At 36.6% G+C, this 25,216-nt stretch overlaps 2 protein-coding genes across 3 annotated transcripts; both read left to right on the top strand.

The window, feature by feature from the left end:
• Positions 1-560: 560 nt before the first annotated feature.
• LOC100247103 (uncharacterized) lies at positions 561-5,460 on the top strand. Of its 2 annotated transcripts, none has more exons than XM_010666354.2 (6): positions 561-2,156; positions 3,543-3,669; positions 4,164-4,303; positions 4,444-4,503; positions 4,610-4,678; positions 5,070-5,460. In XM_010666354.2, exons 1-6 carry the CDS (start codon positions 1,956-1,958, stop codon positions 5,139-5,141), a joined length of 669 nt encoding a protein of 222 aa, XP_010664656.1. In that variant the 5' UTR covers positions 561-1,955; the 3' UTR covers positions 5,142-5,460. The 2 variants fall into 2 exon arrangements, with proteins under 2 accessions (XP_010664656.1, XP_002283430.2); XM_002283394.4 differs by having other exon boundaries at positions 592-2,156; positions 4,441-4,503.
• An 11,698-nt stretch (positions 5,461-17,158) lies between these two features.
• On the top strand, positions 17,159-19,237 carry LOC100262482 (calcium uniporter protein 4, mitochondrial). Its single transcript, XM_002281769.4, has 2 exons — positions 17,159-17,823; positions 18,334-19,237. Exons 1-2 carry the CDS (start codon positions 17,242-17,244, stop codon positions 18,820-18,822), a joined length of 1,071 nt encoding a protein of 356 aa, XP_002281805.1. The 5' UTR covers positions 17,159-17,241; the 3' UTR covers positions 18,823-19,237.
• Positions 19,238-25,216: the final 5,979 nt, after the last annotated feature.

Raw genomic sequence — 25,216 nt, 5'->3', positions numbered from 1 at the left:
TCAATCCTAGTTTTTGAATGTTAGTGAAGCATTATAATCTTATTATTGTTTGTAATGGGCCTCGCAGGAGCAGGCCTCATCAATGGACTCCCAATTGGCGTTGCAAAAAAAACCCATCATCCTTTGGTCCACATGGGTAGTGTAGGGTATATCCCATTCCATTAATGTGCCCGACATATGATTTTTCCTTTTTCCCATGGCCTTGTCACGTAGCGGCTTGAAAAATGGACGTTTCCCCATTTTCCCATTTTATGCAAAATACAAAATAATAATAATAACAATAATTGTAGTCCGTGTCATTGGTTTTGTGGAATATAATTAGTGAGCTGTTTAACAATAAATTAGTGAGATGCTTGGGGGAAGACACGAGTCCGAAATTGGGTTGAAGCAGCAGGGCTGATTCAACACCCTTTCCATGTCACTGTTCCGTCCAAAATTTAAAATCAAAGGCCCCAAAGGCTGTGGCTGTGAGTTTGGCAGATTGGCAGTATACATTGACTATTGAGCAACATTTAGTTAAATTAATAATTAATAATTCAAAGTGAAGGTTCTGTAATGAAAAAGCATCCAGCTTTGAACAGAAAACATGGTTTAAAAAATAAACAAGGTAAGAGCACCACCTACTGCTTAAAAAATGAAAGCAAACGAGGCGATCGGGAGGAGCGGCGGTGCATGGAGTGCGATGGGAGGGCATGGTCCAGATGATTGATTGAATGCAGGAGGGGAGGATTGAGGAATGAGGAGTAGGACAGCAGGAGGGAGACATGTGAGATGTCGATGGTGGGAGTCCGACCACATTGTTTTTTGTTTTTTTTTTGGGTTGTTATGGTTATGGGAATAGCTTTATTCCATGGGTGTGAAAAAGTGGTACTCTTTCAACTTTGTGATCATTACACATGTTACATGAACATGTCTCCTTTTTTCTGTTTTTCATCTCCCCATCCAACGGCTGGAATATGGTCATCCAAAATGGAGGGCTAGGATTAGCCTGGTGTGGCGGGAAAACCAGGAGATGGGGGACTGGGAGGAGAACGGAAGATATTTTTATATTGTATTAATCTTTTTTCTTTTTTCTTTTTTAATATTATTTGGATTTAGGGGAAGGAGGAGAGGGAGGGGAGGGCGAGGGTATCCCATGTCGGATAAGACAACACCGACGGCAGGTAGGTTGTCCACGTGGGGCCCTCACATGAATTCCCGGTTTCCGTTACGGTTCTTTACGTTACTTTTCTCTTCCCCTCCTGTCTTCCGTTTCAGTTTACTAAACTACCCTCACTCCCCCTCCTTTTTCTCTGATTTTTTTTACCAAACAGCCCATTGGGAGCGGGATGTGTGTTTAGAGAGAAGTAACTGGATTTGAAGGTTAATTTGGATGAAAGCTTTAAGAGATTAAGTTAATCGATAATCATAAACTAAAATAATGATGGTATTATCACCTCAATTATGAGAAGGGAGAAAGAGAAAAAGGGGGAGAAGGTGGGGATGATGTAGGGGCAGTATGGTAAATAGAGAGTGGCCAGTAACTGAGAGAGGGAGTCAAAAGGGTCAAACGACCCATAACTCACAGAAACACAACCGCTAGTGGTATTGAATCAAGGCGGAAGCCAAGCAGCAGGCGCATGATTAACGAGGCTAAAAGGTGACGTGGCGAAATCCCATTGGAGAATTGGAGGTCGTCGGGATTCATAGCAGCATCAATAAAGAAAGAAAGAGAGAAGGAAAAACCAGTCACTCTCATCTGCTCTCTCTCTCTCTCTCCTCTCTCTCTCTAACCTGTGTTTTTTCTTTACCCAATTTTCCTTTTCTCTCCCCAATTTCTTACTCATTTTCCCTCGAAATTTTCGAATACGGCTTCTGCAATGCATGATCTTGCGATCAAATTCCGTTTTGAGCCCTGAAACCCGAGTTTTGTACGAGATTTTCTGATTCAGACAAGTCGCTGACTTGGATAGGAAATGCTTGAGGCAGTGGAGAGTTCCGTCAATGGCGGATTTTCTCAGTTGCAGAGCTGTGGTGACAGCAGCGAAGAAGAGCTCTCCGTTCTTCCTCGTCACACCAAGGTAGTCGTCACCGGCAATAACCGTACCAAATCTGTGCTTGTGGGCCTCCAGGGCGTGGTCAAGAAGGCTGTCGGCCTTGGTGGTTGGCATTGGCTGGTAATTCTTTTGATAATCGTGCTTCTATTTGAGAAAAGGGTTTTTGGGTTTGTGTTTGTCTTGTGGTTAATTGGGATTATAATGTGGTTCTTATTTTGAATTTGTGAGTTTCAAGCGTTTGACTGAAATTAATTTTAGCAATGTGGCTCAATTTGGTGATGTTGGGTTTGGATTTCTATCAGTCTGCTGTTACATTCTTTATTATCTCATCATTTTGGAATTTCCTTTCCCTTTTTTTTCCATTGTTATTTTTGGGTTTAATGCATTTGTTAAAAGATTACAGCATTCACCATAATTAGAAGTTTTTTTTTTTGGAAATTAATGCTTGTCATTTTTAATTGTTCATATTGTGTAGAATTTGCTCTGCGAATTCGAATTCTGATTGAGTTATGGATATTGATTTGTGGTTGCATGTTTGTATTAATGATTCGATCTGAGAATGTGGGGTTTTAGATTGTCATTTGAGGTGGTTGCATGTTTATTTGATGTGTTCTCGCTCTTATTTCAAGTTCTTCCTCTCACCATTTGGGGTTCAAGCATGTTTGAAGCCAGTGGTTCTACTGTTGCACCAATTGAAGATGGTATTTTTCTAATTGTTTTAGGATTTGGCTGTTGAATCGGGGTTGCTTTATGATATTGCATCATTGGGTATCTTGGAAAATTTTGTTCAGTTTGACGTTGGATGTTTTATTATGGGCCTTATGCATGTCTCCATTTTTCAGATATTGTGGCAATGTTGGGGGCTGTATGTGGTTTTGTACGGGATTCAGATATTTCAATTCTTACCTATCTACTTTCATGGTTTGTTTTCATGTAGTAGCTAATTTTTATGGATTATTGAAAACTAGTGACTTGCTCTGGAGAGGTCTACTGGTCTAATTCATTTGCTTTTTCATGACTTTTGTTATTTAACAAATTCGATGTGTTTGTTGTTGATTGAGGTTCTGGCCTGAGGTCTGTGTAGCTATTTCCAACTTAATTTCATGGTCTGAATTGAGTCCATTTTGCATTGATGTTACTTTGTCAGGTTCTGGATAAATTAGATGTGAAGTTTGCTAGTTGAATTATTATTGTTATTATTGTTCTGATTTCTGTTATTGTATAATTTTGAGGATTTGTTGATCCATCTCTTGGGATAGATTTGGATTATATCACTTGATTTTAATTGTATCTTTTAATTTTAGTGATTTAAAATTATTCAGACCCTACTTGATCCTTAAAGTTGAATGCAATGGATTGAAACAGCTGGGATATGTATTTCTCTCTTGCTTTCCTGTGAATTTTTTCTATGCTCTTAAGAACAGTCATCAGTTGCCTTATTTTACACTCTTCTTTTCTCCTTTTCCTGAAGCTTTACATCTATTGCCCTAAATCATGAAATTACAGGTTCTTACAAATGGTATAGAAGTAAAGTTGCAGAGGAATGCTCTTAGTGTGATTGAAGCTCCTACTGGTAATGAGGAAGATGATGATCTTGAATTTGAGAACATGCAGTGGAATGGCTCTGATATGGGTAAGTTTGGTTCATAGATTCTGTAAGGTTTCATTCTGTGATCTTGTGGATCAAATTTTAGTTACATGCATGAGGTGGAAGCGCTCCTGTGGTTGTTTGGAACTGAGCAGCAATTTTTAGAAATTATAATGGGCTTCACAATCCTCATTAAAGAAGATGCAGAATTGACTGATGCTTTTGGCTAGAGGTGTGATGAATTAATTTGACTACTCATCTTGGTTCATGCTTATAGTGTTGGTGAGGGTGAAGGGTGAGGGTGAGGATGAGTATGATGAGATGCCTAGCTTCTTCTTCCTTTCATCTGTTTTAGAGATAGCGTCTGGACTACCATGGCTGTTTAGAAGGGGAAAGTGTTTGAGGTTGTTGCATAGGATCCATTGTGTCTTTACTTAACCTTTTACTTTTACTGTGCTTGGTTGTCTTGTTTCTTTATCTTTTTTTTTTGGGGCCCAGTAAACTTTTTAATTGTGCTTGTGCCTGTGCTGATTTTGCAGCTTCTGATGACACTCAAAAGTCCCACAGATCCAGACATCGAACACACAAGTCTTCCGGGTCATCACATAAGACCATGAGCAGGTCCCTTTCTTGTGACTCACAGTCTAAGGGATCTATTTCTACTCCAAGAGGGTCTACGGTATGGAACATATGTACTTTAGTTTTATTTCTGTGTTTGTATTTACTTGTTTCCCATTTAGCTTTCCCTAGAAGAGCTTCCATATTTGGGTTGGTCTTTACTGTGTAATTTTTCTATTCAAAACATCTCCTGCACAGAAGGTTGACTTGAGCAAGCTAGAGATGGCTGCATTATGGAGATACTTGCGACACTTCAACCTTGTGAGTTTTTAATCCCTCAGCTTGTAATAGATTTATTTATTTATTTATTTATTTTCTGTACTGCCAAAATTGCCTTCTTTCTGTGTTAATGTTTTTATTTATTCAGGTGGATGGCATCCCCAACCCATCTAAGGAGCAATTAATTGATGTTGTTCAGAGGCATTTCGTGACGCAGGTAGTTGCTAAATACCATACTGCCTGCCCACTCTCCCTATTGTTGTTTCCCTTTCATCTCCTTGAATAGTCTTCCGCATGTTATAGATATAACTGAAAGGTGTTGGTGATGGTGAATTTGGATTATAGATGTTAGCCTATGATGATATTATTAAAGTTAATTTAATGGTTTTAAATTAATATACCTATGTTTTGCTGTCTGGTTGCTGAAAATCTATGTAAAATGGTATGATGATAAGATTACCTGCACTGACATAATATAGTAGATCAATATTTCATTAAAAATGAATCCTTTTAGCTGAAGGCTTAACTTTTCTTTTGTTTATTTCTTATTATATTGAATATTTTGATTTGCTATTGACCCTTCAAAAACAAATTCTTGTTTGGTGAAGCAAATGGACGAGTTGCAGGTCATCGTGGGGTTTGTGCAGGCTGCAAAGAGACTGAAGACTGTCTGCAAATGATGTTTGCATGATTTAGAGAGACCTTTGCATTTGGTCAGTGACGCTAACAAATACTGGTACCTAAATGTCCTCTTCCCTATGTAGTGATATCTGTAACATATGTATGGTGGTCTTTTCTTTGGGTTAGTAAGCTGGTATCTATGTTTTTCTGAGTTATTCAAGTTTTACTTCTTAGTAGTTTAGCTATGTAGATATTATATGTAAACTGGTGAGAAGACCTTTAAGAAGTTGCCGTGGCTTCCTAAGCTTGGTTGAATGTATTACTGACTGAGGGAAGTGGATTTTTCTTAAATGTATATGGTTTAGTTCTTCGCTGCAATCTTTGTTTACCGACCATGACCAATAGTTTGATTGGTGGGTAATTGAACATTAATGGAATATTCTACTGAGGATTGAGGAGCAAGACTCATCGAGTCTGGTGCACGTCATAAGGCGAAATCCGATCCACAGGAAACACCACCACTGCCGATGTCTTAATCTGTATATTTTTTACCTGCCTGTTTGTATTGCTCTTTTTAACCACTGCCATTGTTCCTCCATGGGGCTGGAAGAACATACATGCCCTCGTGATCTATGCGAACACAGTTTTCTTTTATTACAACATGTGTGCGTTGAAAGTCCACCCCTTTCCCATTTTGCCCAAACCCCTTTTTTCTTCAACTGCCCAAAAGAGTGTAACCAACCAGTGGTTGAAATTATCTTGTCAGCCTGATGCATTGGTTGTGACAAGTTCATGATGTGACCCATCCATTTGCAGGGTATAGCCCAAAATTGGAGTGCATGTTGGTATTTATTTTTATTATAGTTGGATGGTAAAATATTGTTAGGTTAAACGACTCATTTACGTAATAATTTAGATAATTCTGTGTTGTTGGGTTTTGGATATGAGCTTCAGTAGTCTATCTGTGTGGAGGTGTGTTCACAGCTTCTGAAGTCTTTTTGTTGACCTTTCCTAAGAGGTCTCTTGTGTTAAAGATGTGAATGGGCAAAATTCCAGTGTTTTAAAGGGCGACAAAATTTTCAAAGTACACGGGAGTGGAAAGATTTATGTGGGAACAGAAGGGTCCAGTGTGGGTGCTATTAGCATGACTGACAGACTGCTAGAGTGGTGAGGATGACTGGCGGACGTCTCTTGTCTAACTTGTGTGGTGAATTAATTGATGATGGGCAAATATATTAATTAAGTGGCACCAACTCATTTAACGGATCCAGTACATGGTTCTTACCAAAATTCCATGCGGAAGCTAACTACCCAATCAAAGTTTTGAGAACCTTGTTTAAGTTTCAACGGACAGGCAACGATGAGTTGCTTATGTGTTGTACAGCTGTAATAAATCACTGCCACATAATTAACTTAATTAATTAGACTTTTATTTTGGACATTACTATAAACGCTATACTACTTGTTGGATGCATTCCATGGGGGACCATCACTCTAATTCAGTAACTAATATCAATAATCTCTGCTCCGATGCCTCCTCAAGAAAGAGGGAAAAAAAGAAAGGATAAAATGAAGAAAGAAAAAGTAGGCAGTGGGAGCGGCGGGGTAGTTCAAACTTTGAAACTATGTAGTCAGTGGTGGAGAAAGCGATAAAGGAATTATGACTTTTATCCAGAAAAGCTCTTCCTACCTAAAAGGATTACACCCTCGGGCATCAGGCATCAAGCCTCAGTCGAGGACAATGATATGTTCATAGACCTTTTCCAGATCCAAATTTTAGGGAATCCAATGTCAGATTATGACAGAGGTGAGGAGTGAGTGAGGACTCAGGAGGTCCTCCAAAACCAAACCAAGTGGGTATTCTGTTCTCACGGACGAAAATGCTTTACGGTAGGGATGTGCATGGCAATTATTCCCCTATTATATATGTACGATCTCTTTGTTCTTATCTACTCTTTTTGTATTTCAGGCCGGCTTCGCTTACAAAATAATTCTTCCGTACGGTTGCTAGGTTCAATTATTATAAGCCATAGAGTGAATATGGAGTTAGGTGTAGAAAAGCTACATTTAGTTTTCATAAGATTTTAGAGGATGGAAGTAGTGCGTTTGGTTGGTTGCACGCACGTTCTATACCTCAGAAAACAAGCAAGGATCACGTGACCCTCTCTCATGACTCATAAAGTCTTTACCTCATTTTCTCTCTCCAGATTTTTTGATACGTCACCTTGGAAGTTTGCGGCCCATGTTTAGTGTTGGTGTCGGCCCAAGCTCAACTACATCCATCCGCTGTTCCCGAATCCCAACCCAACTCAACCAAGCCAGTTTGGTTTCTCCTGGTGGCCCAGCCTACATTATAGGCAGGGAGGTTTGTAAAGATTCCTTGTGTATGAACATGTTCGGTTTTAAATCACTTTTGGAAACCCCAAAATCCAAAGGTAAAACATACTTTGTACATAAGTTAACACTGTCAAGCAATTTAGTTGCAAGACTGCGAATAATATATATGGTTTGATGGGGCCTCAAGTTTAAGGCGTCGGAAAGTGTGGCGTGAGAAAGCCCACCTGTCTCCCCCAATTTCATGCATTCAACAGGAGGGAATTGCTCAATTAATATAGGCACTATTATTGCTCTCTCTCTCTCTCTCCATTTTCATTCATTCAATTGCCCTGTCTTCCAGTTGGCTAAAGTTTCCATGATTAGCCTCGTCTTCACCCACAACACAACAAAGATTCAACCTTCTTTGGTCAAAGATTCATCGCAGATCCCACAATGTGCTTCTTCTTTATGTTCAATCACTTTGAGCCACCCTTTCCACAGCTTTTCTTTTCTTCTCCTCTTATGTTAATCGGCCACCATCAAACATCAAACATCAAACCTTAGTTTTGTCTATAACGAACAGATTTCTATTTTGGTCAAAGATTCACGTCCTCCACTCAATTTAATGCATCTTTCTATCCAATCAACACATCTTTTTGGCTGTGCCTTTTCCTCTGATCTTGGGTAATGGAGCATTAGAAATGACATTATAATATCAAAAGTGCATCGCCTCTTTGGTTCCAAAGGAGCATGTAATTGTCTGAAAGGAACTCAAATGGAGTGGCCATGAACGACGGAAAATAAATGAAAGGCATGGGATCTCAAGGATCCTCCTTTCCTCCCCAATCCAATCATATTGCCCTTTCAATGCCTCTTTCCACCATCTCTATAAACTAATCTCCTAGCAACTGTCATTACAACTGGAATCCAAAATTTTGCTTCATATTTTCCTTTAATCTTGGCAAGTGATTGCCTATGTTTCAAAATTTGAGAGGTTGGATTCCCATTAGCAAGAGCAATTCTCGAAAAGCATTTTATTAATAAGCATACTCTCCATTAAAACAAAAAAAAAAATCAAGTAAATATTAAAATAAAATAAAAATCAACATCTAAAGGTCCCATCCATGTGAAAGCAAGTTTGGGCAACGCTGTTAAAAAGTGTCGTTTATTTTGGGCTGGGTCCACCTCAATTTAATTTTAGTCAGACCTTGGGCCCGAGCCTGGCCCATTTCGGCCTCACAGCTTCCGCTTGTTCTGCTGCCCAAATCCCAAACCTCCCCTAAAATCCGGATGTGCCTCTGGGCATGTCCACGTGGAAACGTCATCACGTTACTGAAAAGACAAAACTGTTTGGTCACGTTGTTTTTAAATATTATTTTTAAGTTAAAACTGAAGAAAAAAAAAAACTTGTTTAGATAAATAAATTTAGATTTTCAAAATAATTATTATTATTTTTTTTTTTAAATATTAATTTAATTCAATTCATGTCTGACCCAAATAAAAATGATATTTTAATTATGAATATTTATATTGATTTTTTATTAAAAATAAATAATACTTTTTATTAAAAATGAATTTAAAAACAAGTAAATTTCTTTTTTAAAAAAAAAAAAAAATGTAAAGAAGTATACATTAATTATTTGGATAGATTTAATTGTCTTTGCTACTACTTTAGTCAATTTTTTAATTCATAATTATTTTTAAATACCTAGGAACTTATTAACAAATCTAAATCCTTAAATTTGTTTAATTAAACATTCATTTACCTGATAAAAATTAAAAAAAAAGTATAATAACTAAATAAATAAAAAAAGAAATAGTAACTAAATAAAATTAAATAAATAACTAAATCTAGTAATATATACACAAAATAATTCAAAATCAGTTTAAATTTATAATTTTTTTAGTTTTCAAATTTGTATTTTGAGTTTCAAATTATTTTTTAAAAAAAATAGCAAATTAAAGAAAAATTTAAAAAGTATGTTCAATTTAGAGAGACTAAATTTTAGGTATTGGGGAAGAGACAATAAAAAAATGGAATTTAATTTTTTCATATACTTCTTTCATTTTTAAAAATAGGCCAAAACAACTTTTATATATATATATATATATATATATATATATAGTTTTAAATTGAGTAATACTGAATTTTAGTTGAATACAAAAGGGGAATACAGGGAATGATCTTTTTTTTCAGATATGGATCTTCTTCTCTCTACTATTTGTTGCCTTATTTTTGTAGTCACTCTTCCCGTGAAGGAAGAACCTTTCTTTCTTTTTTTTTTTTATGTTACTGCAACTTTATGTCATAAGCTGCCAAATGCTTCCTTTGAGCATCAAATAGGAAAGAAGGTTGACGTGGAAGGTCGTGTCTTGTGAGAGAAGAAACCTTACTCATAGATGAAGTGCTTCTTGTTAGCATCAGGTAGAAAAAGAGGTTCATGTTTAAGGTCGTCTCTTGTGAGATAAGAGACCTTACTCATAGATGAAGTGATTCTTCATATATCAGATAAAACTGGCAGCAACCCAAGGCAACAAGGGAGGGACAATTTTTAAAATTTGTGGCTTCCCTTCTCCTGCCACCTCCTCCATCAGAATAACGTATCTTTTAATCCATGCCTCTATCATCTATTATTAATGTGGCATCCGCCATAGAATTTGAGGTTTTTTATTCATTGTGGATAACGTGTCTCCTTGCCGTTGTTCATGAAATGGAGTTAGGTCGAGATGAGTATGCAAAGAATGTCCTATTATCCCCAAAACAAGAAATAAATACATAAATAATGGGGAAGAACCCAAATCGTAGAATTCGAATTTGATCCTTATTCCAACGCAAGGAAGCTTCTCATCCCAAATCCAAATCCAATGTCAGGCATCAAATTTAAGCAACCTTTGATCCCATTGATTCCCCTGCTTTTCCTCTTTGTCGAGCGGCGAATGTCAAATCATATGCTTCAAGATTTGCATCTCCCAGCATATTTGATTCGCTCGACCGCGGATTATCCAAAACTTTTGGCACCCAAACCTCAGACTTTGGTGTGGGCTTTCCTAACGTAATGGAGTACTGATACTGAATTGAGTTAGGCCTCCTATATTATCCATATCTCTCCATACCGGTAGTGCCTTCCTCACTCCTGCCCATTTCCTGACAACCATGTACAATACGTCAGATTCGGACCACATCCCACGCTACAATATGGAATCGACCCCCACCCATGATGTGATGGAAGTCCGAGTAATGTGTCCTCTGGACCTAAAGATGCGGGGCTTTAAGAGCAATTACTTTCCATAAATCATTTTATTATAACCTCCAAGGAGTCCATTAAGTTGGTTTTTAAAGTACTAAACTTAACCCCCACTCATCTTCAGAGACATATATAAAATGATTTACTCGCACATGCCGCATGATCATTGCCTTCTCCAGAGCCTTGCGTTATGGTACATTCCAATGTGTTCCAAATATCTTTCAACTGGGATATAAACTATTCTGGCAAGTTTTTTTAAAAGGAAATAGTTAACTAGATGACCATGACTTCAGCATGTAGAACTGTGGAAGGTGAACTAAGGTATATGGCCATCTCAGAGCAGACATGAGGGCAGCTTCACCAATCCTGATTTCTGGGTTGTTATGGAAGCCTCACCTTTTTCACCAAGCTGATGCAACTACTTGTTTTGGTTTGGTTTTGCTACAAGGCCTGGTATAAGTTCGTGGGAGTATGTAAATTCAAAAGATTTGATTGCATCATTCCGCACTTTTCCCCATTGATGCAGTACCCAATGGTTGGGTTAGGTCTCTCTAGTGCACACATAAACTGGGTTCATCAATCATCAATGAGTACATGTATGTCATCTTGGCTGGCCATATATGATGAATGCTTGATAAAATTGCTATAATGTACGTCCAAATGCGAGGCTACACACAATTAAAAAGCCTTGAATGATGTAATAAACAAAGGCCAAGCTATTAAAGTAGGATGGTGCAATTCACAGCTGGAGTTTGTAGAGGTGATTGGAGGGGCTTTACTCAGATTATTCTGCGTCATCATCCCAACATGCTAATATTTCAAAAATGAAATGCCCTAGTGGCTGAGTGGCCCTCGTTGGCAAAAGCTTGATTCTGTCACCAGAAACGCCTTCACGCAAAATTGAGTGGGCTTACGTAGAAACTATTGAGACGAATTTCTTAGGCTAAAGTCAAGATTATGTCATGGAAAATGATGTTCTAGACTCAAATCATAAGCACGAATAATTGTTGTGTGCAATAGAGGAAATGGTGCAGTTCTAAGAAGGATTCCCACTAAAGGAGACCCCTCAACTTTGGAAAGTTAATAATGGTGTGTGGTTGCTTGCACGCCAATGGCACCAACAATTCTAACAGGGGATTCTGTCCGTCTTGTTGTATGGCACAAGGGCAACCCATTGTAACAAAGCTAGGTGGACCAGGTGTGATGGTAAGTGGTTCCCACCAATTTGAGAGGTCTGGGCAGATGGGCGTACTAGACTTCCCACTAGAGTCTCAGAATCTCTCTCTGCACACTAACTTAGCCCAACCCCCCAATTTGTTGGGATTCCTTCATTCCTTCATTCTTATTCACCGAATTAGCAAGGATTCTTTGTCATTTTGATTCATCCCTCATTCATCCTTTTCAGGGAGGTCTCAACCTTTTCTCATTAGGCCAGGAATCTCCACCCCCACTTGCTTCCAGAATCCCAATATCCATTATGCCTCTGGAGTCAGGATTTGTACTCTTTATTTCTCTTTTATCTTTAATCTTGATGGCAAAACTTTACCGCGGCCGAATGATAGTTTCTTTTCAAAAAAAATAAAAAGAAAGGCAAGCATTTCCTAGATGTTAGTCTCTTCAACACGCCACCACCAGCTTCTATTTGCCCTTCTTGTGCTTAGGCTAAAAGGTTTAGTAAAGAATTCAAAGCAGAGAAAAAGCATTTCCCATATATCCACTATCATATGCGCTTGTAGTAGTTCTTACATACACGTACCAAAGAATTCCATGATCAACTCTCATATAAAAAGTATCAATTCCCGTACCATGTGAAGTTCACTCTGCATCTTATAGGTGGATCTTTAAATATTCTAGAAATCAAGCATTAGTGGTAGAAAAAGACCTCATATGTAATGCAAAAGATGCTGGACATATATCTAACTTAATACTGATCTACAAATTTCAGTGACCAAGATGTTGACCCTATTTAAATTATTGCACTTACAAAGTCTATACACCTATCATCTACTTCATTGTTTTCTGTTGTGTTTGTTGGATGATATCCAGATAGCCTTTTGAAATGCCTGTATAACATCAATGACCAATTTTTTATAGATTTTCTACTTTACCTCCCATACAGGGTTGTCTTTAATGGGATCATCGTCAAGTGATGCATCGCTTTCTACTGTGAGGTTATGCCATCCTCTTTTCCTAAGACAATTATATCTAAGTTTTGAAGGAACATTTCATGGTCTTCGCTCATTAGGTCATTTTCGATCAATAATTACTATGTGTCTGGGTCTATCACACATCTAATAATACGACGATATTTTTAGCTAATGAGAGTCATTTGGATGGATGGTTTGAAAATTTTGCCCAATCGGCATGCAATAGATGTGGCCATGACTCACTAGCAATACGCACCAAGCTCGTGTGGTGCTGTGACTTTGCAAAGCATCAAGCAACAAAATCTAAGCCTTTTTTGCTTCCTCTTGAGGTCCAGCCAGCTCGTGGGTGCCAAATCTGGGAAACTTTCCCTTATTTTTGTCTTTAAAAAAATATTTAATTATATTTAAAATTTCAATAATCAATTTAACTTTTTTCAAGCCCAGAAACCATCTGTGGAAGTTGGGCAGGGGAGGTTGATGATTAACAATTTCAGTTGCGTACTTCGCTTGTAGCTGGATGCAATTAGCTTTGAGACTGACGGCTGCTTTTCGTGTGAGGAATGGATGATAAGCCAGACCTTTCCCCTGTAAATGGGATGCCACAGGGCAGATTATTGGCGACACGACTTTAATTTGGCCATGTCATTCTGAAAGAGTGCTTCACTTGACCAAGTAAGCAGACCAACAATGGAGTCGTGTAGGTAAATAATAAAATGAAAATACTTTCTAAAAATAAGTCACTATTTATAAGTTCTCTCTTCACAAGTAACCTCGGAAGACCATATGTTGCGCGTTTGATTTGTAATTTTTCTCGTGTTGGGTAGCCATTGGCACATTACATGAATCGGAATAAGCATGGACAAAACCCACATTTGGGATTTGAGGTCACGTTGAAAATTGGCGTGCTGCACTGGACGGTGATTCGGTGAAGCACACGAGGAGACCCATTTTGAATTCCAGGTTCTGTAAAAGCATCCCCTTTCCTCGAAATAGCACTAAATTCAAAAGATTCGCCTAAGGGTGTGGAAAAATTGAACGGCTATCGTGGTCAGGGCATTAATTTGAGTGGTTAGCTCCGCATGGCATTACTAGATGCTGATTGATACGAGTGCCTTTTGTGCTAGAACCCAAATATATGGTCTATTTTCACTGAATATTCCAATGTAGCCGACTCTTACCCGGGGAATCCTCTGGATGACTTTTCTCCTGCGAGGGAACCTTGGTCATACGTAGCAAGTTGTGAAAATATGGCACGCACATGGTGGGTTCACGCTTCACAGGCGGACGTTGCAACCTTGGAAGCATTCGCGTGAATCCCACGTGTCTCGGAAATCAATGTAAAACACTATAGCACCGCATTTTGCCGACTCTTTCTGTGATATTTAATTTTTCAAAATTAGATTAAAAAAACTTTACTTTGTCTTTCAAGTAAAAATTAAATTAATTAAAATCATATTTTTATTAATGTATTTTAAAAAAATTAAAAAAAAATGTTAAAATGTGGATGTCGTGGTGAAGCAGAGAAAGAGCAAGAGTGTATTGAGGCATGAAAGGTGGGGGTAGTGACTAGCTGCTCACTAGTGAGCCACCTTGACTCGTCTATGAAATTCTGGACAATAATAATAATTTATTGCCACAGAAATACGGTAAGAATTTTGAAATGCATAATCTTCTCTGTTCGATATTTTAAATTTTCTCGTGAGTCAATGACATGGCGTGAGCCACGTGATTTCGGCGCCATAATCTTTATTCTCTACCACGCTCATTAGACTCGAAAAGACATTACTATCCCCATTCATTTTTAGTTAAAGTTGACAACAGTCGTTCTCTCGTACTTTACGATGAATTACTATTTTATTATTAGTGACCGCATTGTTTAATGAAGAAGTAATATAATTATGTCATTGCTCAACTTTTCTCTTTAATTTTAGAAAAATTTATTAGGTGAAAGTAATGTTCCTAAAATCAAGGAAATTAGATTTAGCTAATTGTTTTTTATTAAATAAAAAATTAAAATATATAATTTTTTATCAAATTAAAAATAATTTATTAATATTAACACCATCAATATAATTATATTGATCGATATCTAAATAAAAAACTCAAATATTTTATTTTTTTATTTAATAGAAAACAAACGTCCTCAAAATATTAAATTTATTTGTATTGTAATTTTTTTTTTTTTTTTCACATTTTGGCTAATTTCCAATATTAAAAAAGGATGGCTATACGACTGAAGCACATATCGACACATATTTACCATGATTTTCTTTTAAGCCCGACACTCCTTGTTGCATAACTTGCATTGCCACAGATCTCCACCACCCGTTTAGTTTGTTGTTACATGCATGGCCACCAAAAGGTTTGATGATTTTCCTACGTCATATTTTGAATTTCCAAAACTCTACCATAAAAAATGAATAAGAAATTGCGTTTTTGAACGGAACTAAAAGGGAAAAAGAAAAGAATAGTGGAGTATTTTCATTTTCCTTTTCCTTTTCCAATCATATCATAATTACAAAAGTTTGATTTTTTTTTTTCCACCCAAGATTTAGGTATATGTTGCGCGCGTTGCATATAATTTAGGGATTTAGTTTTGAGGCCACGGAAGAAAGAAATTGAGTAAAGTGGAAGCCTTTTTCTCCCATGGAGAAACACCTTTTGCCACTGAAATTAGGGGTGGCAATTAGTGGGATTTGGTATTGGTCATGTTCATTCCAACTCCAATTTATTTGTTCAAAATAATTTTTATTCTTATTCCATTAAGAATTTAAATCGGATGGTGAATACATGAGCTTTCCATATTCATCCCACCCCACCCGTTTAACCTTTTTTGTTAAATTTTTTTTTATTTTTTTAAAATAAATATATTTTATAAATAATTAAATATTGAAATCATTCCCATATAAACCCTTAATTTTCTTTTAAATTTTAATATAATGAGGTGAAATCAATTTTGATATACTTCCTTATACCCACATTTTTCTATTTCTAGAATCCACAAACTAAAACTCCTCATAAATGTTCCGAAGTGAGATATTATGTTGACATTCATTGATTGTAGGGATGGATATGTATGTCATTAATGCTATGGATGCATGGGCCAGCTGGGATGTCTCCCGGAATCTGGTCCGTGTTAGTGGGTCTATTGAAATGTTGGTCGGTTTCATTGCGTGGGCTGTTTCCTGTTTCATGATTAGCGAAAACAAAAGTTAGGATTGAAAAGACACAGGTTTGATTGTAATCATTATATAATAATTTTTTAAAAATAAAAAATATTTTTTTTGTTAAAAGTATTTTTATGATTTTTTGTTTCAAAAAATAAAAAATTATTTTCAAAACTGTTGTCAAACATGCTTTTGGTGCTTATAAAATGAAGGGAAAATTATTTTTTGAATTATTTTAAAAAATAAAAATTAGAAAACATTTTTTAAACCAAAAGCAATTGATTATAAATTTTTTTAAATGTCTTTAATTAAAAAAATATGAAAATTACTTTTATAAAATTCGGATTTTTTTTATTTCAAATTTCTTTTAATATAAAAATGGTGAAAAAATACAATTAAAATTTTACTGATATATATATGTTATGATATGTATTATTGAAAGGGTATTATTATTTTTAGTATTTATTTTTAAATGATTTAATAAAATATTTTAGTATGCTTATAATTAATTAAATAAATTATTCTAATATAATGATATATTCATTATATGTTATTATAAATATTTTATTTTATTTTTTAACTTTTTGTAAAATAGTTTTCACTTTTTTAAAATATAAAATTAATTAATAAATCGTTTTTACTTCTCTCTTCTACAGACATGAAAATGAAATAAAAAAAGTTAGATTTATTTTTCAATAGAAAAAATAAATAATTTAAATATTTATCATTAATTTAATTAGTATTTATTTATTTTTATTAATTTAAATTAAAATAGAATATAAAGATTCAATTAAAATAGAAGTTTAGTATTAATTTGAATTAGAGTAGGAATAATACAATTCAATTTTATTGATATATAAATATTCAGATTATTCCTCCATGTTTTCTACCAAAGGAGCAAAGCGTAAAACATTGACGTCAACTCTCAACCAAAGGATTCTATTTTCTGCAAATTTTCTCAATCGTTAAAAAGTCGTTCACTTGCGTCATCTGACCGACTGATTCAGTGGTGTAAAGACCACCGGACTCCATTGTGGAAAGGGCATTTTAGTCATTGTGTGCGAGAAACTGGGAAGTGAAAAATATTTTAAAGAGAACATCTGAGGAAAAATTGAGCAATAGGTGAATCTCGTCACTTTACTAGAATCCTAATCAGATTCTTTGATTATCTTCCTCCTAAATGGGACCCTATATATAGAGGAAGCCATTCATCCCCGCTTCCCATGCGATTTCAATAGTCATCTCCACTACTCGGTCCTCGTCCTCTCTCATTCTCTCGAATAAATGGCGCTTCGGAGAACGCTGGCGAAGCGCCTCCTTAACATAACCAGAACTCCATCGCCGGCCGGTACTCTAGAACACTCTCCCATCTCCTCTCCCTCATTCCAAAATCTAGTCCCTTCCAATGCAGTCAAAACGAATTTTCATGACGACTTTCTGGACTCCTCCGACAGCGGGTTTTTCCGGCGTTTCCTTCAGCGCCGAGCGTTGAATCAGCTTGCTAGGTTCCCGGAACTTCTCTCCGTGCCTGTCGGAGACAAGCTGAGAGAGAAGCTGAGAGGCTTGAACGGTACAGGTGAACGTCTCCGGCTTGACGGACTGAGTCCACCGGCGCCGGCGATGAGAGATTCTCTGGACGGAATATCTGTTGAAGATGCTAGAAAGCTGCTGAAGGTGTCGCAGGTGGAGAAGCTGAAGTGGACGCTGAGACAGATCCCGAAGAACTCTATTCCGTATTCGGAGTTCATCCAGATCTGCGTTGAAGTTTGTTCGAACAAGGATCAAGGTGCAGAGTTTGCCAAGATGTTGGATGAGTCCGGGAGTGTCATCGTTCTAGGGAACATCGTGTTTCTGCGGCCGGAGCAGGTATCGTCACTCTTTCCCGTTCACTTTAACCCCATTATCTCTGTTTATTTTTGTCTTTTTCAGCGTTTTAATTTAATTAATTTTAATTAATTTTGAGTCAAACGGACCAAAATATCAATATGATATGCACAACACTCGGCGGGACAAACCTCAAACATTGGGGGTGTTTCAGTAAATTTATCTCCACTGCCCAAGGATGACACATCCACACTTTATTTAACGCCGTTGTGCCATGGGCAACGATCTTTGGATGTAACGCCCCTGACGAGGGAATCGTCACGTGCTATCTGAGCGGCGTGGATTCACGCTCTTGAATGCATTCTATGCATCTGGAGAGAGTGAACGGCCTCTGCCACGATACAAATACGTGTCCAGTGTGTACATTAGCATGAAGGGACCTTCCTTAGTATGGCTTGTGTCTGGTTTAGGGTTCCATTTACCCAATTTCACATGGAAGAAGTTTTTGGCTTAATCAATATCTGGGCTTATTTGTTTATTGGGCTGTTGCAGGTGGCCAAGTCCATGGAGACCCTCATCTCTCAATCAATAGCCACCCCGAATGACCCAAGAAGAGAAGAACTAGAGCAGATGGAGAAGCAGAAGAGCGTAATCGACCAAAAAGCCAAGACTCTGGTCCAAGGAGAACTCTACTGTGGGCTGGGCTTCCTGGTTCTCCAGACACTGGGCTTCATGAGGCTCACCTTCTGGGAACTGAGTTGGGATGTGATGGAGCCCATCTGCTTCTTCGTGACCTCGCTCCACTTTGCCGGCGCCTATGCCTTTTTCCTCAGAACCTCCAAAGAACCGTCGTTCGAGGGGTACTTCCAGCGCCGATTCAAGGCCAAGCAAAAGCAGTTGATGAAGACCCACAACTTTGACTTGGAAAAGTACAACAACCTCTGCAGAGCCTTCTATCCTAACTACTACTCACCCAACTCAGACCATTTTCCCCCCTCTGATCTTGCAGAGGGAGCTTTTTTTGGTGCTCTGCACCGTTGAATAGGTCTCTAACTCATTCTCAAGAAATAAAGTTAATACAGCCAATACAAACCCTTTTTATGATCAATAAGACTGGCCATCAATTCAGCCTGTGATGAATTGAGTAATTTTCCATGGATTGAGCTCAACATGAGATCCAACCCATTGACGACTACTCCAAAGATCACTTTTTTAAGGTGAAGGGAGCGTGATCCCTTGGCATTATAGCAGGTGAATTAGGCAAGTGCTGGTCTTCATTAAGATGACAAGTAATGGACTTAGAGCAGCAGTGGTGGATGATGGACGGGTTATCGCCCTCTAAAAGGCTTCCTCTTTTGCGAATAGGAAGAGTTGAATGTATAAGTTTGTAAATATTAGTGGAAACAGGCGTTTTAATCATTAATAGCCTGGACTCAGACGAGATGTTTTTAGAAAAGACAGTCCACGCATCCTGTAAAGCAATCCGCCTTTACCGGCTTCCTCGGGCTGTTATGCCTCCCCTGGATGAACACATATTTTACCATCAAATACACAATAAGACGGATCAAGACGTATATAATCATCCAATATGTTTAAGGAAAACTTTTTTTATTTAGACTATCTTTCCTTCCGGAAAAGAAATAATTTTCTTGTATTTAATTTTATTATAAAAAAAATCAAATATAATTAAAATTATTAAAAAATTTATATATATTTAACTTATTTAATATTTATATATAATAGTTAAATAAGTGATTTTTTTAAATAAAATATAAAAATAATTTATGAACTTTAAATATATTTTTTATTTTTTTTCCGCTACTTTTTCTCTTTATTTTCTTTTCCTCACATATTCCTTCAAGTTTTTCAGGATCCAAAGATAATCTTAATTGTTTATGGAAAACTTTTGAAAATTTTTATCTTTCAAGTATTAGAAAGATTAAAAATACTTCTTAAAATCGTTATTAAACATACTTTTAAGTTTTGAAAAAATACATTTTCTACTTTTTTCTTATATTTGGATAATGTAAAGAAATCATTTTTTTTTCCTTTAATATTTTGTGGGATCCAAACATAGCTTAAGTAAAAACTGGATACAAATCTTATTAATTTTGAAGAAATAAATTAAGAAAATCTAAAAATTTTAAGTTAGCCTCAAACATTGCTAATTTTATATCTAGAAATAAATATTTATTGTCTTGTGAAGATACGATGAATCCAAAACATCCCAAAGAAATACAATAAAAGAAAAAAAAATTATTAGAATAAGAGAATATAATAATAATAACAATAATAATGTAAAAAAAAATTATTCAATGCATATTTAATTACCTTTTTAAGATATTCTATCATCAATAAAGAGGAGGTAAAATGGTGGATATAGCGTTACCACGCCAAACTTTCGTTAAACGAAGAGAGTGAATACAATTTTCATTGGGCAAGGTTTGGTCCAGAGGAACCAAAGCTCATAGGACGCAAACAGAAACAGCCCAAGCCTTGATGATTATTTTGGGTCTGCTTGGCCAATCCATCTGACCAACTCAATGCCCAGCCCATTATTATTTTCCGAGGCTGAAGTTGATTCCAAAATGATGTTAAAATTTGGGCGAGTGTGATGACAAAACAAGAAGTGGTTGAAACTCCACTTAAAATGGGGCACCACGGTAGTAACAAGTATGATTAGTTTTAGTTACATGAGCCCCATGTGGATAATGGGCCTTAGAATTAAAACAAAGGCCCCAAAGGTCCCCCTGAACCTAACTTTGGTTTGGGCTATTTCGCTTTCATACGAGTCAATGGATGAGCCTCAGCAACATCATTTGGTACCATTTTCTAATCAGAAATTCACATGCCCAAACAAATTAAATCCGAATAAGCTTCCCTGTGCTTGTCTTGAAAGGAAAATGCCCTGAAATCCCAAGAAAATTGTGTTCCATCTTGTGGACATGTCATTTGCGTAAAAGAGAATCATTAAGGTTGGTTGGTCACCCATTTCATCCCAGGCCTCCTACAATCCCTACCCATATGGCCATATCCACAACAAACCATGAAGCATGACCCCACATTAAGTTCCAGACATTTACAAATATTGACCCTATATTCATGTTTACAAATTTCTCAATTGCCCATCATCCCCAAATCACTCAATCTGTAAAATCAAGTATAAACCAATTTACTCCTTCCACTAATGATTAGAGAAAAATCATAATCATATCGTTATTGTTGTTAAATCTATCATGATCCAGCACCCACCCACTCCCGGCTAACGTAGTCAGTGATTGCATGTGAAAGTTCAGAACTATAAACCAACCCAACCAAAAAAAAAAAAAAAAAGGGTTGTCCAACTAATCACTCAACCACTTCCAAACCCAAGTAATTTCCAAATTTGGTGTCACCTTCACCAATCTCAACCGTCCATTAACGGGGGTCCCACTTAGACAACGAACCAAATCTCCCACCATACCTTCCCTTAAGAAAAAAAAAACTATTTTTTCTAATTTCAACCCCGTAGTAAGACCCGCATCTAAACATCCACATGCCTCTCCAGATTCATTACGTAGGACCCACTCATATTGAAGTTGAAAAATGACCCTTATCCTGTACTTATCCGTGTCATTCAGCTATAAATAATGTAAATAATGGAGACCCTGGACGTATTTTTACTTTTGTGCAATTATAAATTAGCCTGTGCGTTATTAAATTATTAAAATGTTTCACCCCCGTATACGTACATCAATTATTGGAGCAGTTCCTGTGAAAAATGTATTGAGAGTCACACCAATTTTGTGAAACTGAAATGGTTCAAAGGTGGGTTCCCACCAACACTCATAGAGTGAAGTGTGCCCATTAAATGGACCCTATGTGTTACTTCAATTATCTCACAAGTTGGTACCTAACTTATCCCTTCCAATGCGCGGAAACTATATTAAACTCCCACCTGTAATGTTGTATACATGGATTGTGATAAATGATCGTGTCGGGGAACACATAGGCACCCTTTGGTTGTATTTTCCATGTGGGCAGGAGGAAAGCCGAGTTGTAAGTGAAGATGGTGCTTTCATCGTATTCATGTGCCTCATTTGGCATTGATTTTATGAAGGGTCGATGCTTCGATTGAATTACATTTTGTGGTAAAACTGGGCAAATGGCATTGCAAATTTGCAAGGAGGTAATGTAAGGTAACTGCCACATGCCAGTGGCCCGGATATTTAGAGCATGGGTCACTTCAATTAGAGCCTTTTGAGTTCAGATACTTCTGGCTTTGACATGACACCACTGGGCTCGGCTCCCTTTTTTTACTTGATAAGAAAGAGTAGAACTCAAGTCTAGACCCAACCCATGAATCAAGAACGCCAAGGGTTCAATAATCAATACGATAGTTGTTGGGACACCCCACCAAAATGACTTTTAGTGGAAATGGGCCTTCCCTTGGAGGTCTCAGTTTGGCTTCTACTGCCTCCTGCACAACTTTATTCTTTCATTCATTCATTTATTTATTTATAGAAAACCAAAGGTGCCTCAATTTGATCATTTTATGGTTCATCTACTTTGTTACTTTGTTGGTGGCAGGCAACCTAATAGTTAAATTGGGCACAGGATCTCAAACCTAAAAGTACGATGGCATTATGGGAAGACCAGTTACTTTAAACATGACCTAAAAGGTCCCAAGTTTTTTAAGCGGAAACTTTTTTGGCCTGAAGATATTTTTCCCTTTTGGAAGGTCCCGGTCCAACTCCCTGGCCTAACCATTTATGATGATGGTAACTTTAGAAAAAGTCCAATGGCTTCCATCCAAACTTCAAGCCGAGTCCAGCTCTAAAGCAATGGTAGTGGACAAAATGGGTTGAGTTGGAGAGGTCGTGAAATTTTCATATCAATTGGGAAAAGGAGAAATGGCAGTCACAAAATTCCTAATTCTTCATCTGATCAACAACCGGGCTGAGCGTAACAGCAGAACAACATGTCATTAAACTCTGCTCCTTTTCGGAATATGCATCTTTTAATGCCCCAAAACAAGCTTGGGTCCACATCCTAAGACAATACCCACCTCACTTTTCAAAAACATGTCTTATTCAGCGATCTGTCTCTTTTTCAATGTTATTAAATTTGATAAGAGATCGGAGGAGGAAGAAATAGAAGCCGAGTTGTGCAACAGACTGTTTCATCTTCTACTTAATTTTCAATAGTGGTATTCTTCGACTGACCGACTTTTTGTTGGTAATATTTAAAGAAAAAGAAAAGGATTTTTCCTTTCCTTCTCCTTTCTTTTCTTTTTTTCTTTTTTGAATATTATTATTATATTACCTCACATAAAGCACCAAGGAGAGGCTTGTGTCATGTACATAACTCGCATGGAAGCGAATGGGGTTAAAAGTTGGATCCTTATGACCATTTCCGGTATGATTTTCTTGCAGCTGTTGAATATTGCACGTCAAAACTTCTATTCTGGTAAGATGATCATGTAATTTGGAGCAAACATAAAAAGATCCATATTGCAGAAAAAATCACATTTAAAGTAATGTGAACTCTCAGGTTGCCATGCCCATCTCATTTTTCTGGTATCTGCTTCCTTCCAAATTTCCAATCCCCCCTTTTTTTTCCCAATGATGCCAAAACCTAGTCTGATTGTTTGCAGTGAATCCTTATCCAAGCAAGGAAATATTCCCATAATTTGGCAGAATTTAAAGCTTGATAGACACTGAGATAGGTAGAGGATTCAGCAAGAAAAAGGTACAGACCCACCACATGACAATGGAAAGTCTATGTCTATTAAAAAAGCCAAATATTTCCATTTTTTTTCAAAAATAAGCCGCCACTCTACTCCATTGCTACATAGCCCATTAATTCTTACATGTACTTTGTCTGGGTGTGTTACCATTTTCAACTATACATCAACATAAATTAAATAAGTCATTGGGTATAATAATTTCATTTGTAACCTTAGGGATCAATGATCCAAACATGGCTGACGTGATTTTGAACTATAAAATATTTAATTTATTATTATTAAATATCAATTAACATATAAGTTTGGTGTTGAATATCATAAAAAAATTTATTAATCATGATTTCACACTGATTAGCTTTTAGAATAAGGATACGTCGAATGATATTTTTTTATAAGTATCGAAAATACATCATCCATCAGGTTATATCACATATACATTTTTTTGTATCATTACACCTTAATACCAATTATTTATATTATTTTTGAATGGTCTAGATATTTTCATATGTATATATATTTTCAACGATACATATTTAAACTATAGTGGGAACAAATCCGATACCTTAGCATTTTACACGAGATTATACAATCAACCCTAATTCAAAGACAAGCTATTTCCTAGGCATCTAAGAGGGGTTATGACGGTGCAAGCCATGATGGGGCCACTTTTGGGGTGATCCCCCTTCTAAAATAATGAAAAGTTGTGGTTTATTAATTGAATTGAATGAGCTGTATCCTAACTACTATTGGTAAACGAGAACAGCTGAAGACAATGATACATCGATTTGTGATGGTATGCAAATAGACAATGATTTAAGATGGAGTCGACAAATGGGGAAGAAGGTGAGGGAGCGTAGCAAGAAAAATATAATGAAAGCTTAGGTTATAGGTCATCAAAATACCAAACCTAACCACCCTCCTCTCATGCAAAGTCATATACCATTAAGAATTCCTAGTTCCGGTCGTTTGCTTCTCCATGCCTTTTCTCTATCCCCGTCTCCCTTCTATTGGAATTGTTCCTAACCAAATCTTTAGTGCAAGTAATACCAATACCACCCGTGTTTCAATCTCTCTCGTCTCTTTTTTATTCCCTTTTTTTTTAATTGCAAAAAAAAAAAATATATATATATATATATATATTATAAGGAGGGGTAATAGAGGAATAATGTAGAGGGGTAAGGTGGGAATTGTGTTTGGGGCAGATTTTGAATTGATAAAAAGTGAGAATGTGAAATGTTGAATTCAGCTGAGAATTGTGACCATTCATTTAAATACCACGACTACTACGCGCATAAATGCTCTTCTGGATCCCACGCTCCAGAAACAATGAGGACAAGCTCTGGGAGCCGTGCATTGGACTTTCGCATTTGCTCCAATAATACCTCATGGGTTCAGGCAAGGGCGAGTTGGGTACATCTTGCTGTTTCATTAAATAAGATTTTTTTTAATATATAAATTAAAAATGAATATATATTAGAAATAATATTTTTCTATTGTTTGCATTAAATCTCTAATTTTTTTTAAAAGTAGAATTAAAAAAACAATACTTCTCATAAATCCCGTAAATAAGATATTCATGTCCTGTTTAACAACGGTAACAATTTTATGTTCTTCTTCTTCAAAAAAAAATGAAACTAGAAAAATAGACATTTTGGAATAATGTTTTTTATTATTTCGATTTATATTTTTAAAAAATAATTATATAAA

This window comes from Vitis vinifera, chromosome 18 (genome assembly GCF_030704535.1).
Source record: "Vitis vinifera cultivar Pinot Noir 40024 chromosome 18, ASM3070453v1".
NCBI classification, from domain to species: domain Eukaryota; kingdom Viridiplantae; phylum Streptophyta; class Magnoliopsida; order Vitales; family Vitaceae; genus Vitis; species Vitis vinifera.
Note: the sequence above shows the minus strand (reverse complement) of the source record. Positions and strands in the feature narration are given on the sequence as shown.